Source organism: Podarcis gaigeae (genome assembly GCF_964106915.1).
Source record: "Podarcis gaigeae genome assembly, chromosome: 3".
Taxonomy (NCBI): Eukaryota; Metazoa; Chordata; class Lepidosauria; order Squamata; family Lacertidae; genus Podarcis; species Podarcis gaigeae.
In genome coordinates, this window is record NC_139680.1 from 17,265,382 (window position 1) to 17,283,854 (window position 18,473).

Here is an 18,473-nt window from a genome sequence, read left to right on the forward strand (position 1 = left end):
GGAAATGAACAGATGCATGACTGCAATACCCACCCCTAACCTTCGCTGATGAAAACAATGTGCTTTTGATACCAGTTGTTGGAAACCACAGGAAGGGAGAAGGCTGTTGTGCACAGTTCTGGCCTGCAGGCCTCCCACGGTCATCACACTGGCCACTATGAGAACAGTGTGTTGGACTAGATGGGCCACCGGGGCTCTGATTTGTGCTGGCCCAAAACATTGGCAAACGAGAAAAAAGAACACAGTATTGCCCCTTCCTGTGCTGTGCACACAAGCTGGAGGGTCTGCAAGTTGATTATTGTTTAAACAGTGGTGGTGTCAGGGGCTGGACTGAGGAGGAATGGTGGGGGCCACCTTCCTGAGAACAGGAAGACAGTATAGATTTAGAACAGTGGTTTGCAGAAGGTCATAGTTCAGAGGCTGCAGAGGGGAGAAGCTGGAAAATATTGGGAGAGGAATGTGGGATGTAATCCATTGGTGCAGTCAAATGCAACATTCCTTGTTTCCCTAGAGTGGGCACAGGCAGGGGGACATCCAGTCAGTGTAACTTCCTGTTCCATTGGTCTGGAGCTTCCTCCCCCTGCATGTGATCTGGGAGATGGGTGTGGCCCTGGCTGACTCCATAAAAGAGCCGAGTCATTCAAGAACAGGAATGAATAGCATCGTCCCAATGGCTGAATGGGATTATGCTATAAAACACCCGAGCCATTTTCTCAGTCTGTTTTGACTTTCTTGTTGCTCTTTTGCTGCCATGCTGCTCTTTTGCAGCCGTTTTGTTGTCTTAATGTAATTTTGCCATCTGCTGGCTCTCAGCCAGCAGCACATGAGTTCAGTCTCCATATGAGATGAACTCACAGTTTATTGTGTAACTGCCAAGTAAAAGTCTGCCTTTCAGGGATCAAATCGTGAACTGAAATGTGAGTAAACTTTTTGTTACTTTACTAAGAAAGACTCTTGTGTCTTTATTTTTTTAAGGGGGATTAAAGGGGACACCAGGAAATAATATTTAGTAAGAGATTCAAACGAATCCACAAACTAGCTTCCAGTTATATTGAAGGGGAATCTGTTCTGCTACATCATTTACTAGCGTGAGCGAAGGAAGGATAATACTTATCCAATATATCCTTTCCTACCATCCTTAACATTCCCACAAAGAACAGCAGGAAGAAGAAACACCAGAGGAGAGACAGCTGACAGACTCAGTGTCCTTGGACTAGGCAGGCATTGAGGTTAGTAGAGCAGAAAGCTCAGAGGCAGAAGGCTCAGATTAGCCGATGCAAGAGTGACATAGAATAGGAGAGATGGAGGGGGCTGGACTTTACTCGGAGCAATGCCATTATCTTAGGGAGGCAGCATTTCTTCAAAGTGTTGGTGTTGACCTTTAAAGCCCTAAATGGCCTCAGCGCAGTATACCTGAAGGAGCATCTCCACCCCAATCGTTCTGCCCGGACGCTGAGGTCCAGCGCCAAGGGCCTTCTGGCAGTTCCCTTGCTGCGAGAAGCAAAGCTACAGGGAACCAGGCAGAGGGCCTACTCAGTAGTGGTGCCCGCCCTGTGGAACACCCTCCCATCAGATGTCAAAGAGATAAACAACTACCTGACATTTAGAAGACATCTGAAGGCAGTCCTGTTCAGGGAAGTTTTTAATGTGTGACATTTTAATGTATTTTTAATCTTTGTTGGAAGCCGCCCAGAGTGGCTGGGGAAACCCAGCCAGATGGGCGGGGTACAAATAATAAATTGTTGTTATTGTTGTTGTTGTTGTTGTTATTTTCTCTCTATGTAAATTGTGAGATAAATTACTTGGTAAGAACTCTTGTTTATCTGCTTATTGGCTGCCACCATGGGAGGAATCAGATTCCCTGAAGCCTGAGAGGTGGCAGGACAAAGCACAGAAAAGACCAACGGCTCTGTAGCTCATCAACACTGTCCAGTATCTGTCATCAGAGGCACCTTCCTCCCTTTTCCATACGAACTGAGCTAGCCATGGGTATGAAATAGCAGGTCGATGGAATTTCAAATACAGTGGTACCTCTGGATGCGAATGGGTCCCTTCCCGAGCCCCGTTCGCATCCTGAATATAACGTAGGATGCGTCTGCGTGTCTGCGCGTGCTGCATTTTGCCGCTTCTGCGCATGTGTGTGACATCATTTTGAGTGTCTGCGCATGTGCAAGTGGCGGAACCCGGAAGTAATGCCATCCGTTACTTCTGGGTTGCTGCGGAGCGTAACTTGAAAATGCTCAACCTGAAGCACATTCAACCTGAGGTATGACTGTATTTTTTAAAAGCACCCCCCCACACACATACACACACACAACCAGGGGGAAATGTACTGTTTTCCTAATATTCACAGCAGGTGTTTTATAGCATAATCCCATTCAGCCACTGGGACGATGCTGTTCATTTCTGTTCTTGAATGGAGCTCGCAATAACAGCTTTGCCGAAGATTAGCTTTCCCCAGTCTGGGAGTCCAAAACATCTGGAGGACAGCAATTTGGCACAGGCTGTTGTAGATAAAGTCACTGAGACTGGCTTCCTAGCAACTAATGGCAATTGCACCATCCCCATTTCCCTACCCCCATGGACACTGCTCCAAACTGCTTGATGCATCCAAACAGGGATGGCCCTTTCAAGTGACTGACGCTTCTCTCTTTCCTCTGTGTTATTTGCAATTTCTTCTTCTACTTTGGCAATACAGTGGTACCTCGGGTTAAGTACTTAATTCGTTCTGGAGGTCCATTCTTAACCTGAAACTGTTCTTAACCTGAAGCACCACTTTAGCTAATGAGGCCTCCCGCTGCTGCCGTGCCACTGCCGCATGATTTCTGTTCTCATCCTGAAGCAAAGTTCTTAACCCAAGGTACTATTTCTGTGTTAGCTGAGTCTGTAACCTGAATCGTATGTAAGGTGAAGGTTACCACTGTAACTCGTAGCCGAGTAAGATTGTGGAAAGATTGTGGAAAGGAGATAAAATTCCATCAAAAGAAGAGTGGCAGTTAGACCTTCATGAGACAGGTTAGTTTTACCCTACTGGTGATGTGTTGTTGCAATCAAAATCCTGCTGAGTATGAGAGGAACTGCAGGTTCAGACCTTTGGTGTATGTGCTTGGCTGAGGAGCCAATGGGGTGAAGCTACCATTTGTGGGATTATGACTGGATTATGACTAAATCAGAATCCCCTCTAAACATAAATAAAAATAAAAATAAAAAAGAGGAGTGGCAAGCAAAACTGATTGAATGTATGGAACTAGCATATATGACGGAAAAGACCAGAGATCGATCAACCCAAAAGTTTAAAAGGGAATGGGAAATCTATAGACAGTATTTTAAAGAACAGTGTCCCCATATTAAAACTTTAGAATGCTTGGAATTGAATAAGGTATAAAGAACACAAATAAGATTTAATAAAGACTAAGTTTATTTAAAAAATAAAGGTAAAGGTAAAGGTACCCCTGCCCGTACTGGCCAGTCATGTCCGACTCTGGGGTTGTGCGCCCATCTCGCTTAAGAGGCCGGGGGCCAGCGCTGTCCGCAGACACTTCCGGGTCATGTGGCCAGCGTGCCGAAGCTGCTCTGGCAAGCCTGCACCAGAGCAGCACACGGAAACGCCGTTTACCTTCCCGCTATAAAGCGGTACCTATTTATCTACTTGCACTTAAGAGTGCTTTCGAACTGCTAGGTGGGCAGGAGCTGGGACCGAACGACGGGAGCTCATCCCGCCGCGGGGATTCAAACCGCCGACCATACGATCGGCAAGTCCTAGGTGCTGAGGTTTTACCCACAGCACCACCCGCATCCCTTATTTAAAAAATAGAGGCAAGTAATTAAGGAAACAAAGAACCCATATCAAGAAAGTCAGAAGTTGATGGCTGAAATACTTTTGTGTATTCACGATGTACTATTCTATTTTCTTCTTTATTTTTATTTGTAAGAGATGTGGTGTGTGTTTTTTGTTCTGTTTTTTCCCCTAAGTTTTTTGTGTGTGTCTATGTTGATTTTAAATCAATAAAGATTGAATTAAAAAAGAGAGAAAGATTGTCTTCGATGAACATAGTCTTAACAGTAGGTCCATAAGTGACTGTGGAGGCCAATATGCATAACTCTCAAGGTTTGTTTGTTTTTCTAAAATGCTTGTTTTCAGCTGGATTGTGCCCATAGTTCACATACATATTCTGTGCCCTAATATTTATTTATTTAGGTGCTTCAGGTCAAGAATACAGTTTATGCTGGATGCCCAGTCACCCCATATTCCAAGTGACTACCAACATACAGAAACCCTAGAAATCTCAGTGCTTCTCTAAAATGGTTTCAGTCGCTGAGAATTGTGGTTGAGGAAATCATATCACAGTCAAAGCTGCTGTGAGAAGGGTAATTTTTTTTTGGGGGGGGGGGAAGGGAGAAGGGTATCACAGCTGACAACATTGAGCCTAGTGATCCAGTCCATTTGTATTTGTCCGATGAAATGATCTATGCAGCCCACGGGTGATCAGGTTTTGCAATATGCTTTAGTATAATGAATTCAGAGATAAAGAGCTCTGCTTGTGTTCTGGAAGATCATTCTGAATATAGAAACAGAATCTTATGCATGTCTACGCACATACCCAGACACACATAGGGAAGGGGTGTGTGACTTATTGCGGACTGGCTCTTTAAAATTAGATCTGCACAGGAAGCGTAGAGATGCCTCCCACAGAGAAAAGGATTTAGATGCAGCCACAGAGGGAGGCAGGCTTCCGATTTCTCTCAGCTACAAGGCAGATGTGCGATTCCGTCTTTAGTCCTGCACAGCATCACTAGATAACCTTCAGTGCTGTGCTTCCAACAGGACTGCAAGCATTCTGTGGAGTGTAGCATACTAAGAACTCAGCATCTCTGCACGGCATCAAAGAGACGAAGCATAGCCTTGGAACAGGTAAAGTCTGATTTGTACTTTTTAAATAATGCTGCGTTAATTATTTTGCAAGGTACAGGAAGCTGATTTGGAAAATGTATAAACTCCTAATTTGCTTTTTTAAAATAAATAAATAGCTGTACCTATCCACTGATTTTGAGCTTGGACGTTTTCTGCTGTTCTTCTGCAGCAATTTGGCACACACACCTCCCTAAACATTGTCCTGGATTGATTTCTAGAAATGATTTACACCCTGACCCTAACACATTTCCTTGGCGGGGATGGCGAAGGTTTCATTGTTTTTTGTGAAACTTACTTCCAGATAAAGCTGCTTCAGCCAGCATTCTGAAGACTTTTCAATTACAAGATTTATGCTAGTCTCCAGCAACAAAAAGGCAATAAGCATTGTGGGACCTCAGAGACATCAGTTTATTGGGCTGCCCACAAAAACCGATGTCTCCGTGAACCACCAAAAATCCTCAAAGATTCTATCCTGCGTTATCATCAATCATCACCGTTGTTAGCATCTTCAGGCTGATTTTGGTGAGGTTTGCTAACATAAATGGTAAGCGTGCATTTGTTCCTCTGAAACATGATAAAGAATTGAACTTTGCCAGAAGAAGTTTCCTCTGGAAGGGGAAAAAAAATCCATCAGCACAGCTGCCTTGTGAACACTGATGTGCTTCTTCAAAAACACTGTTCGATGGTTGCAAGCGGGAGCTGATCTCCCCTGTTGTGCAGGCTTTCCTTTGCTGTCTAAAAAAAAAGTCATGCTGTTTAGTGGACATTGTTACGCAGCTACTGCCAACAGCTGCTTTTCTCAGTTGCTCTTTGGCATTTTTGTGTGCACAGCTTGGCATCCTAATATTATGAACCCAGAAGCAGGTCCATTTCCAGAGATGGGTTCAGAGTCTTTGAAAGTATGATGGTGTGCTTCGAGGCAAAGCGGGTACGGAGACCAAAAGAAATTGTGTTGCTTGCTACATGTAAATAAATAACCCTTGCAACCAGAGGAAAGGGATCTCTTGATGATTATTATTTCTAATTATACTTTACCCTCCAATCATTAAGCAGATAAATCTCATTTAAATGCCCCTCTGTCCTTTTCCCCTTTTCCTGGTGAAGCTGGCATGGTCTCCAACCAGGAGAAGCTGACAAAAGGCAGCACTTTGCCAGTCTGCATCGTCAATAAAGTGGCCCTTTATTGTGTTGCTTTCAATGTGACCAAACCAGACTCAGAAGTTTGCATCTCATACGTTTGCGAATGCAAGAAAAATTTCTGACCTATCCGCAGAAGTAAATGATACATACCATGTGAATTAGCAACGCACAGGTTATAAACAAAGCCTGAATTGCACAAGTCAGTCAGTTCTGTGCATTGCGCATCCACACAACTGCTGCCAAATAACTGCTCCAGGATTTATGAGCCCATCCAGTGCTGCAGATGTCCATCATCACTGTTGGGAATGGGGAAACCTTCCCCTAGGCAGGGCTCGGTGAATGAATCAGAGCCATACACAAAACTTTGGAGCATTTATATTTTATTGAGGAATGTAGGAAGCTTCTTTACACTGTCAGGCCACAGGTTCATCTAACTCAATATTGTCTGCACCAACCGGCAACAGCTCTCCAGGGTTTCAGAGACGGGCCTCTCACAGCCCCACCTGGAGAGGCTGGGAATTGAACCTGGAACCTTCTGCATGCAAACCAGATGCTCTATCGCTGAGCCACAGCCCATCGACATATGCAGACATGGATACAACTCCTTTACCTCCCAAAGTGGGTTCTCCCTCATGGAGAGCACATGTTGCGGTGGGAGCAACCATGACATCCCCTGTTGCTGGGCGGGTTAGTTTGGATGGCCATGAATTTGATTGGACACCTTCAGTTGTTGCTGGGGGAAATTTATTGTTGCAATTTTATTTGATTGATGGGGGTGCTATATATGTTCCCTGTGTGCAGCGTTGAGCTTCCTCTTTGCGCTGCCTACATCGGATTACCCCCCTCCCTTTATTTAGGGTTTGTTCGCGCTGACCTCGCTATGCTTGTCATGGGGTTGTCTGCTTTGGGGCAGGGGCCTGGTAGGAATTTTTACCATTTGACTAATTGACTGGTGCCATTTGGGTTTTGTCATAGCAAATCGACACAACATGTAAGGTTGCGGTTAGGTAAAGGGACCCCGGACCATTAGGTCCAGTCGTGGCCAACTCTGGGGTTGCAGTGCTCATCTCGCTTTATTGGCCAAGGGAGCCGGCGTTCAGCTTCCGGGTCATGTGGTCAGCAAGACTAAGCCGCTTCTGGCGAACCAGAGCAGCGCACGGAAACGCCATTTACCATCCCACCGGAGAGGTACCTATTTATCTACTTCTGATCAGCAAGTTCTAGGCTCTGTGGTTTAACCCACAGCGCCACCCACGTCCCAAGGTTGCGGTTAGGCATTGGTTAATTTTTGGTTGGTGGAGGGGGGATGGATTGGCTGTGCTTGCCCCTCCAATGCTGCTGCTGGAAGGGTATTCCAGTAAAGGAAACCAGGGGCTCGCCATGCCTTTGTCCGAATCCCTGGCAAAGGGCTAGGGCCACGCAAGAGCCCCAGGGAGCATTTGGGGAGAGGTCAGAGCCTGGCGCCCAGCTTTATTCTCTCCCCAAAATGGTTTACCCTTACTGACTTCCGCACGGGTGTGGTTGTTTGTTCTGTTCCTACCTCCAAGTGGGAAAAGGTAGTCACTAACCAATGCCTAAGCAACCACTCACATACAGTAATTCAATAAAGTTGTGGCCAAAATTATGCCAAAAACCAAAACCAAAATTATGTGTGAACTGTGTTTTTATTCGGGGGTGTCTTGGGGGTCCTCAACACACAAATGTGAACCTGCAAAAAAACAAACAATCCCCTGCGGTTTGTGGTTTCAGATTTGTTGTTCCGCTCCCTTGCAAGCTAGACTTCCTAGCATCCCTGAGCCTATCCTCAGATGCATGCTGCAAATCAGTTCTGCTGATTGACCCAAACCAAAACTTATGGCATTGCACAGTTTAGAAATCTGGCACTGTGTATCTGTTTAACCATTTCCAAAATAATAATAAAAAGCCTTGTTGGCGTGAGATTGCTTCCACTCAGTTTAATTACTTATAACACTCCAAAGTGCACAAGATGTATTTTCTCTCTGAGCCCTTAGCAGACTGTAAAAGAATTGAAGGAAAAGTCCTTGACATGTGCTCTGAAGTGAGATGACACAGTCTAGTGGCAATTTCCAGAAAGGCAACTGAGTAAATTTGTTACTGTGTTGGCAGCCATTAACAAGGCAGTATTGGTGACAACACAAAGATCTGGTAGCTTCACCCAGCTCTATATAATTGCTACACAAATAGATAGAATAGAAGGAGCATAACCTAACCTGGAAAATATTTGTTTTTACCTCTCTCACCTAGCCTGATACGTTATTTCAAAATGCTACTGTTCAGTAAAGCACTGCATCTCAAATATTCAATACGAGTGATATAAATGCAGAGCAGTTGGAAATATTTATGCATGAGTGCCAAAGCTTTATTCATTTCCCGATCTATGGCTCTCAAGCAGAAGTCTTTAGCACAGGAATGCCTCTGCCTTCCCAAACATTTGCTGCTCCCTCTGATTCTCTTTTCTATTCTGATTTTAAAAGGTGAGGAATGGCTGGGTCGCTGTCAAAGATCCCAATTTGCAGAAGTGTAAGCTCTCTTTCCTGGCTGGACCTTCCTGGGAGGTACTGAGAAGGCAAAAGCTCACAACAGCTTCCTCGTGAGATAAGAAGAGACTGACCAGAGCAACATCATGAGGCATGAATGGCAGCCTACCAACGACACGCTCGCGAGCACCAACTTTGCTGCGATATACAGCCACTTCAGCACAGACTTTTCCTTCCACCCAAACTATACTTTCCCCTTCAACTTCAGCTACAACGACTATGATCTACCCCTGGACGACGGCGATGACGTGACCAAGACCCGCACTTTCTTCGCCGCCAAGATCGTCATCGGTGTGGCGCTGGTTGGTATCATGCTGGTCTGTGGCATTGGCAACTTTGTCTTCATCGCCGCTCTGGCCCGATATAAGAAGCTGCGCAATCTCACCAACCTTCTCATTGCAAACTTGGCTATCTCTGACTTCATTGTGGCCATTGTCTGCTGCCCTTTTGAGATGGACTACTATGTGGTCCGGCAGCTGTCGTGGGAGCATGGCCATGTGCTCTGCGCCTCGGTCAACTACTTGCGCACTGTCTCACTCTACGTCTCCACCAATGCGCTCTTGGCGATTGCTGTGGACAGGTAAGGAGGGTAATTGGAATTGGGTTTGCCTGTAGCTAGAGAGGGTGGGATCTGCCAGTTTCTCATTTCCCACGTCTTAAATTCAGTTATCCACCCAATTTTTGTTTTGGTTTTCTTCTTCAAAAGGCTCAGCATTTTGGTGCAAATTCCTCCTAATAAACTCATTTTTATATGCAATTTTGACGGATGTATACATTTGTGCAAGCAAATTTCCCTAAGAGAATGCAATCTTGGATGTTATTTTCACTAATGTATTGATTTCTATGTGCACCATTCCCTAATATATGCATTTTTATCAACAACAATTCCTTGGAGAACCATATCGCAAAATTGCGTGAACTTCTAAGGGATGTGTATTTTGGTTCTATATTGTAGAATATATTTTAGAATATATTTCATGCACTCTGTTCCCTAATGGAGAACTGCATCGCAAAATTGTGTGAGCTTCTACGGCATGCTCATTATGGTTCTAGGTTGTTTCAGAAAGTGAAGATAGATTCACCGTTAAATGTGAATGGAATTCAGTCTCTCCCTCATCCCTACCAGTGACCAAGAATTCTATATTCCTGCTTAAGATCATCATTATCCAAACAGATTTTCCCTTTAAATACACATTAGCAATTTAAATACTGAACAGTTAATTAGGTACTCAAGTCTTCTCTCCGCTTCAGAATCTGTGTACATCGTGCTCCAAAATGCAACACACTTCACAGTGTACACACTTCACAGCATTTCAGAGGCTTGAGGTGAAAGGACTTTGTGACATTTTGGCTTAGCAGAGTGGATGGTGCAGACTGTTTTCCCAGCAAAGGGCAATCTGATTCTTCTTTTTCATTTTATTTGCAGTTTAATCTTTATTGATTTTACATATTAAGTCCATTCACCACAAAAAGAACAAAAGAAAAAACAAAGCCCATCAAATACAAAGAAAACGTTACATATAAAATAAAATCATTCCATATGTTAAGACTTCTGTCTTCCTCAGTATGGGTGCTTTGTTTCCTTGTTGTCTGCATATTGTGACCTTTAACTTATCATAAATTACCTATAAATTACCATATAACATTGCAGAAGTTAATCAAAGCATGTCAAAGATTTCATATATGGACAATGTTATTTTAAATATAATTGGTATATATCCCATTCTTTATTAAACCTTTTTTTCTGGGGGGACGTATACCTCTTAACATTTTGTGAATCTAAGTTTGGCCTCATTGTGGGGCAATATTTCAATATGAGTAGGAAAAAGAGAGTACCTCTAAACATTTTTTAAAGAAAAAAAGCGCTGAACTTTTGGTTTGTATGGTTCCTAATTTTTCCTGTCATTTTTGCCAATTCTGCATGATCAAATAATTTCGCTTGCCACTCCATTTTAGTTGGTATTGTATCTCCCTTCCACCATTTGGCCTTCAGCATTCTTGTGGCAGAAGGGCAACCTGTTTCAACCCTGGGGCTTGCAATACTGTAATACAATAGAAGGATTTCCTTTTCCTTGCACACCTTCTCAGACAGCCCATTGTTTTGCACCTCTGATCTGGACACAAATTAACCTTCCAGGTCCCTGTGCTCTCTTTCCAGGCTGTTTTAGCCATCAGTTGTTGGGAAAGAGAGAGAAGGGGTACCAAAAGCAGGCTTAAAAGCCATGAAAGAAATACCTCATCTCTTAATCTTTTATTTAAACAAAAATCCAGATAAATAAATGCCTAGGATTGATTTCATTTCATTTCTATTTAATATTAAAAATCGCTCTGCAGGTTAACTTGTGAGCAGGCAAGGATGCATTACAGTGGATTATCTTTTGTTTCCAATTCAAAGCATGATTCAGCAGAAGCAAAAAATATTTCTTTTTCAATTTATGAGAAAATTTAGGTTGAAGCACTGCTTCATAATCACTGCAAAGGATTTCAGTCCTGGGGTCAAACGTCTGCAATCAAAGCTAGCTTTTGCTGCATGTGGCTTATCCAGTTTCTAGTCATCTTGAAGTTTTAAAACAATATCCTCTCTGAGGGCGAAACCTGAGCATGATTTGAAAGAGACACCTTGGGAACTAGCAATAATTATTATTAAGTAGCTGGTGGGGATAGTGTATGCCATTAGTATACAAAATTGCCAAGCAGAACCAGAATAACAATAATCATTTTATTATTTATACGTCGCCCATCTGGCTGGGTTTCCCCAGCCACTCTGGACAGCTTCCAGCACATATAAAAACATTTTTAAAATGGCAAACATTAAAACATCCTGAGCTTGAGGGTCACATAACTAGTATTTGTACTGAAGAGTACTTCCAAACAATTTGCTTATTGAGCATCTATCCTGATTTTTTGGGGGGGTAGGCTAGACAATGTTGCCTCAAAGCACTTTTTCCAGTGCAAAGCAGTGAAAGCAGATTTGTTGTACAGGACCTCCTAATCAACTGTGGTTGTGCAATCTGAATTTCCTGGCATGTGGTCGAATCCCACTCAACAGTCTGAAAGTGCCCCAAAGCCAAATAAACTTTGCCTCCTCTTTGCATAACAACCTAATTTTGACATGTCAGAACGGCATCTTCGGGGTTTTCGGCGTCTTTTGAAATTACCAATAATACAGCAGACTTGTTGGCACACAAACATAAATGACCTTTGACGAATCCATTTCTACAGACTATTATTGTTTAGTGATCATATAATGTCCGTATCTTTGCAATATGGGATCATAATCTGGAAGAGCGGCAATCTTCTCTCTCTCTCTCTTAGTCTGACTCAGCTCTGGAGAGACCAGTATTATTTTTGCAATTATGTTTTGTGCCAAGGAAATTTATTTTCTGAATGTTTTATTTAAAAATGTGGGCTTGTAACAGCAATGGAAAATCTACAGCTAATGTTCCTCCATTGTAATAGGACACATTAATATATAAGAAATGTGTTTAGTATACAGCCACATATCAGGGGGGGAAAAGAACTACACTGAGAAATGTCCAAGATTTTAATTCGGAAGCAGAAATAAAGAGTAACAACATGCTTCTCAAATAGTGAGACTAGTAGAATGCACAGTGGTACCTCGGGTTAAGTACTTAATTTGTTCCGGAGGTCCGTTCTTAACCTGAAACTGTTCTTAACCTGAAGCACCACTTTAGCTAATGGGGCCTCCCGCTGCCGCTGCACCGCCGGAGCACGATTTCTGTTCTCATCCTGAAGCAAAGTTCTTAACTAGAGGTAATATTTCTGGGTTAGCGGAGTCTGTAACCTGAAGCGTATGTAACCTGAAGTGTCTGTAACCCGAGGTACCACTGTATTAGGCTTCGGGAAGAGAATTCAGTAGAAGTGAAAGTTGAAGGGGGAAACCTGGTAGCATAACAGGCAGTCTGGCTTTGTAAAACACCAATGTAGCTTTGAAATTGGTTTTATGTAGCATTCTCTTCTCTGATAAGAGGCCCATGGTAACCTAGAAAGGGAATTAAAGATCACAGTGCATTCTGATACTCCTTCAAGAGCTAGTAGAAGTCGATTGCAAGCATTGATGAAACTGTCACCATCCTCATTGTCACTTCCATGCAGCGCTTGTTGTCTATTACCAGTTCACCTGCAGAGCAATTTTTAAGAAACTAAAGTCAATGAAGTTGAAATATTCCATCTTAAGCATTTTTCCATCTTGATTTTTTTTAAGTTTAAAAATATGCTATTTTCTTATACCGGTGGATTTTATCCCCCCCCCCAACTTCCTCCCTCTTCCCCTCTTCTCCAGTTACCCAAACTCAGCTTCTGTCTTCAACAACACCTGTGAATACTCGAGTCCTGGTGGAAGAGAAATTCAATTTGGTACTCCTTTAAAGCCAAATTTGTGCTATCGAATTTGCACTTTCTGAAACAATATGAGAACAGAGCACAGCTAGCCTTCAAAATTTGGACGCATCAGAATTTTGCAATGCAATTCTCCAACCCAACAATGTTTAGAAAACGTTAGAGGAAAGTGTGTATACTAGAAAATAGCATACAAAAATGCATTATGTTAGGGGAAATTTTGCTTGCAAAAATGTGTGCGTTAGTGAAAATTGCATATAAAAAGGTTAATCATAGCATCATAGAGTTGGAAGAGACCACGAGGGTCATCTAGTCCAACCCCCTGCAATGTAGGAATCTTTTGCCCAACGTGGGGCTCAAACTTATGACCCTGAGATTAAGAGTCTCATGCTTTTCTGACTGAGCTATAAACAAATACATGAAGCACTGTGCAGTCCCATATGGTCCAACACCTGTGATCCAATCCCTTGTGTACAGAGAGGAATCATTTTAGTCTGTTAGAGGTGACAAGCATGAGTGGGGGCTGTAGAAAGAGACACAGAGCATGGCTGATTTCTCATGCTGTGCCTATGGGAGAAGCAAGAGATCACCTTAGAGTGTAATGCTGGGAGCTCCTCTATCTAGACTCAGGTTGTATATATGTGTAAATAAGGCAAAGGGAATGGGACACGCTCTCTTGTGCTTGCCGATTGGAAGGTCGGCAGTTCGAATCCTCGCGACGGGGTGATCTCCCATTGCTCTGTCCCAGCAGTTTGAAAGCATACCAGTGCAAGTAGATAAATAGGTAGTGCCGTGGTGGGAAGGTAAACGGTGTTTCCGTGCACTCTGGCTTCCGTCACGGTGTTCCATTGTGCCAGAAGCAGTTTAGTCATGCTGGTCACATGACCCGGAAAGCTGTCTGTGGACAAACACCAGCTCCCTCGGCCTGAAAAAATGAGATGAGCACCTCACCACATAGTCGCCTTTGATTGGACTTAACCATCCAGGGGTTCTTTACCTTTTAACCTTTTAATAAACCATATATCACAAAGACACCATAGTCTCTGCAGATCCTCATTTCCAGAAGGAAACACAAACCCTAGGTAGGTACCTGGAACCCCTGGAATCACTGCATGGAGATTGGGATGGCATTTAATACAATATATAGATATAGATATGGAAGGAAATGAATAATATTAGTAATGATACTACTAATGATACAGTGAAACATACATATACTTCACAGCCCCAATCCCTGCTCTTCTACCAATCAGCTGAGGAGCAGGGAGAGATTCTGCTGCACTTGAATGAGGTAGGAAACAAGGGGGAGCGAAGCCCTCTTTTTACCTTAACAAAGGAGGGCAGAGGAGGGCAACCAAAATGGTCAAAGGCCTGGAAACGATGCCTTATGAAGAACGGCTAAGGGAGCTGGGCATGTTTAGCCTGGAGAAGAGGAGGTTAAGGGGTGATATGATAGCCATGTTCAAATATATAAAAGGATGTCACAGAGGAGGGAGAAAGGTTGTTTTCTGCTGCTCCAGAGAAGCGGACACGGAGCAATGGTTCCAAACTACAAGAAAAAAGATTCCACCTAAACATTAGGAAGAACTTCCTGACAGTAAGAGCTGTTCGACAGTGGAATTTGCTGCCAAGGAGTGTGGTGGAGTCTCCTTCTTTGGAGGTCTTTAAGCAGAGGCTTGACAACCATATGTCAGGAGTCCTCTGATGGTGTTTCCTGCTTGGCAGGGGGTTGGACTCGATGGCCCTTGTGGTCTCTTCCAACTCTATGATTCTATGATTCTATGAAATGACCTCTGGAAGAGCCATTGCAAGATGGTCTTGAATGATCTCTCCTTCTTGGTTCTTCAGCTATAAGACCTTCTTACAATGGTGCTGCCCCAAAGACGGGAAAAGGTAAAGGTAAAGTGACCCCTTACTGTTAGGTCCAGTTGCAGATGACTCTGGGGTTGCGGCGCTCATCTCGCTTTATTAGCCGAGGGAGCCGGTGTACAGCTTCCAGGTCATGTGGCCAGCATGACTAAGCCGCTTCTGGCGAACCAGAGCAGCACACGGAAATGCCGTTTACCTTCCCGCCAGAGCAGTACCTATTTATCTACTTGCACTTTGATGTGCTTTCAAACTGCTAGGTTGGCAGGAGCAGGGACCAAGCAATGGGAGCTCACCCCGTTGCGGGGATTTGAACTGCCAACCTTCTGATAGGCAAGCCCTAGGCTCTGTGGTTTAACCCACAGCGCCACCCAAGTCCCCCTTTAAAGGTAAAAAGTGGCTCCCGATCTGGATACGCAAAACATCTAGGAAGGGTTGTGTGTGTGAAGAGCAAGCATCAAATAGGCTTAAAAAATAGAAGCACATTTGGAGGGTGGATCCTTGGGGCCACATTAAAACATTTAAGGGACCGTACGCAGCCTGCAGGCCACAGGTTAGCCCCTCTTGATTTAAAGCCACATCCAGCCACTTCAATAGAGGTCCACTTTGGGAACATGAATCCTGATATACTGTTACTCCTTCCTACAGATTTCCCTGTCTAGATCAGGGCGAATGCTTATTTATCTTGGGCTTGCACCAGCTGTTATCAAAAGAGGGGAAGTTTCATGCTCACTCCCACTGGCTCTGAGAATAAGAGAAGCAAAATAGCTTTCACTCTTGTCAACCAAAGCACTGGTGCTTATGGAAAGCTGGGCATGCAATCTTAATTCCCAGTATCTTTCTTTCAGAGGAATTCTCGCATTCCTATCAGGCCCTTAATTCACAGATGCTGTTAGGAATCAATGCAAACCTCTTGCGTTTGCCTTCATGTGGAAATATGAACACACTGCATTCTCGGTTGATTAAAAACATTAATCTTGAATAAGAACAAACTGTCAATACGTGCAGACAGGATGTGTTTCAACTTCCCATCTGAGTAGCTGGGCAGCTACACATAAGAAGTGCTGAAAACAATTCATGTTGCAGGAAAGCATCAGGTATAATTAGCAGTTTGCCTACAACCTTTTTCAGTGCAGGAAAGTATTTTGCAGCCATTTGTTGCTGAAAGAAATGGTATGGAAAACATGAGCCACAACTGTAACACTACTCTGAAATCTAAAGAGACGGCCCCAGGTGACCTTGGGACCCACTGATTAATACAAGAGAAAATCAGGGCATTGGCTGAGTAAGCCCTATAACCGTGTCACTTTCCTGATGTCACAGGGCCTGTATTTTTTAAAAACATAGTTTGTATTTATAATATATATATTATTTTACCTTTTAGGGTGCTTACCCTCTCAAGTAATCAGTAAAGCAACAATACGATAAGATTACAGACAACATTAAGTAACATTAAAATAACAGCAGTAAATAAAATCATTGCTAAAAAAATCACCCAGAAGCAATCTAGATTTTTAATAATAATAATAATAATAATAATAATAATAATAATAATAATAATTCTAAAACCTCATGTCATTATACTTTAAGACTTACAGTCTGATATGCTGCTTTTGCACCATCAGCAGAGACACTCTCAGGATCAGAGGTTTGGGTTTCGATTGCAGGGCTATGCACCACCATCAATATTATGCCAGCCCAAGAAGGGATGTGGGTGATGCTGTGGTCCAAACCACTGAGCCACTTGAGCTGTGCCGATTGGAAGGTCGGCAATTCAAATCCCTGTGACAGGGTGAGCTCCCGTTGCTTAGTCCCAGCTCCTGTCAACCTAGCAGTTCGAAAGCACACCAATGCATGTAGATAAATAGGTACCACTGCAGCGGGAAGGTAAACAGCATTTCTATGCGCTCTGGTTTCTGTCACACTGTCCTGTTGCGCCAGAAGCGATTTAGTCATGCTGGCCACATGACTCGGAAAACTGTCTGTGGGCAAATGTCGGCTCCCTCGGCCTAAAAGCGAAATGAGTGCCACAACCCCATAGTTGCCTTTGACTGGACTTAACCATCCAGGGGTCCTTTATCTTTACCTTTGCCTGTCAGCCCAAGGTATTTCCTCAATATTGATTATAGTGGTGGTGGGAGTTAAGAAAAAGACTTGCTATTTCTACCCAATCACAAGTAAATATAATTTAATATAATTTAATTGCAAGCCTTTCCTAACAAGAATTTGGAAACATCTGTCTTTTGCAGGTACCTCGCCATCGTTCACCCACTGAAACCCAGGATGAACTACCAAACAGCAACCTTTCTGATTGCCGTTGTCTGGATCGTCTCTCTAATCATTGCCATCCCATCCGCATATTTTGCGACGGAAACCGTATTATTCATGATCAAAAACCAAAAGAAAATTTTCTGTGGCCAGATTTGGCCTGTCGACCAGCAGATGTATTACAAATCCTATTTCCTCTTCATCTTTGGCATCGAGTTTGTCGGACCCGTTCTCACCATGACCCTCTGCTATGCCAGGATCTCACGGGAACTTTGGTTCAAAACGGTCCCGGGTTTTCAGACGGAACAGATCCGGAAGAGGCTCCGTTGCCGGAGGAAAACGGTGCTGGTTCTGATGTGTATCCTGACGGCCTACGTCCTCTGCTGGGCACCTTTCTATGGATTCACAATCGTCCGTGATTTTTTCCCCACCGTGTTTGTGAAAGAGAAGCATTACCTTACCGCCTTTTACATAGTGGAATGCATAGCCATGAGCAACAGCATGATAAACACCATGTGCTTCGTAACAGTAAAGAACAACACCATGAAGTACTTCAAGAAGATCATGTTGCTCAGATGGAGGTCCACCTACCATGGAGCCAAGTCTAGCGTAGATACCGACATCAGAACTAGCACCATGCCTGTGACAGAGGTGGATTGCATTAGGCTAAAGTGAAATTTGGGCAGAAATCACCTCACAGCAAAGATTCCTTTTTGGTGTGTGGCCTCATGATTTCATCTGACTTTCTTTTCTTTCTTCACATGGGCAGAAGAACTTTCCATGTTCTCTTAGGTTAGTGGTGTTCAAGCTTTTTTCAAAGGGGGCCAGATTTGATGAAGTGAAGGGCCATGGAGGCCAACCAAAGGGCCAACCAAAGTTGTTGTTGAGCTTTTTTTAGGGTTGGAGTTGTTGAGCTTCTTTTAGGATTGAAGTTGAGGTATTTTTAGGATTTTACCCCAGGAAATGAACTGCCACAGGGGCTGGATTAAACCAACCGGCAGACCAGATTAGGCCCCCAAAACAGACTTTGGACAGACCACTGGGAAATGAAATTGTGTAGCCACCCAAACCACCCGATTTTGCAACATCCCAGTTTCTCTTTTATGAGACTATACTATTTACACTTGGCACTCTAAAAGCTCCCCCTCCCCAAGTCCTTAATAAAATAAAATGTTATTCTTGCAAACACAGGATTCCATCTTGACTTTTGCCAGAATTTCCTGATTTTGGTTTTTTCTTAGGATAACTGCAAGAAAACTCATGGTTTATCTAAGACAAACAGAAGGCAGGCGAATGTCTAAGATCAGCAAGATGCTTTATGGATCAAATATTTATGCTTCACATATGCTTCCTGTATTTTCTGAACATGC

At 43.4% G+C, this 18,473-nt stretch overlaps 1 protein-coding gene across 1 annotated transcript; it reads left to right on the forward strand.

The window, feature by feature from the left end:
- The first annotated feature begins 4,520 nt into the window (after nt 1–4,520).
- LOC310840525 (prokineticin receptor 2-like) lies at nt 4,521–17,980 on the forward strand. Its single transcript, XM_083730670.1, has 3 exons — nt 4,521–4,912; nt 8,548–9,190; nt 17,085–17,980. The coding sequence occupies exons 2-3, from the start codon at nt 8,697–8,699 to the stop codon at nt 17,776–17,778; spliced, it is 1,188 nt and encodes a 395-aa protein (XP_083586796.1). The 5' UTR covers nt 4,521–4,912; nt 8,548–8,696; the 3' UTR covers nt 17,779–17,980.
- The last annotated feature ends 493 nt before the right edge of the window (nt 17,981–18,473 follow it).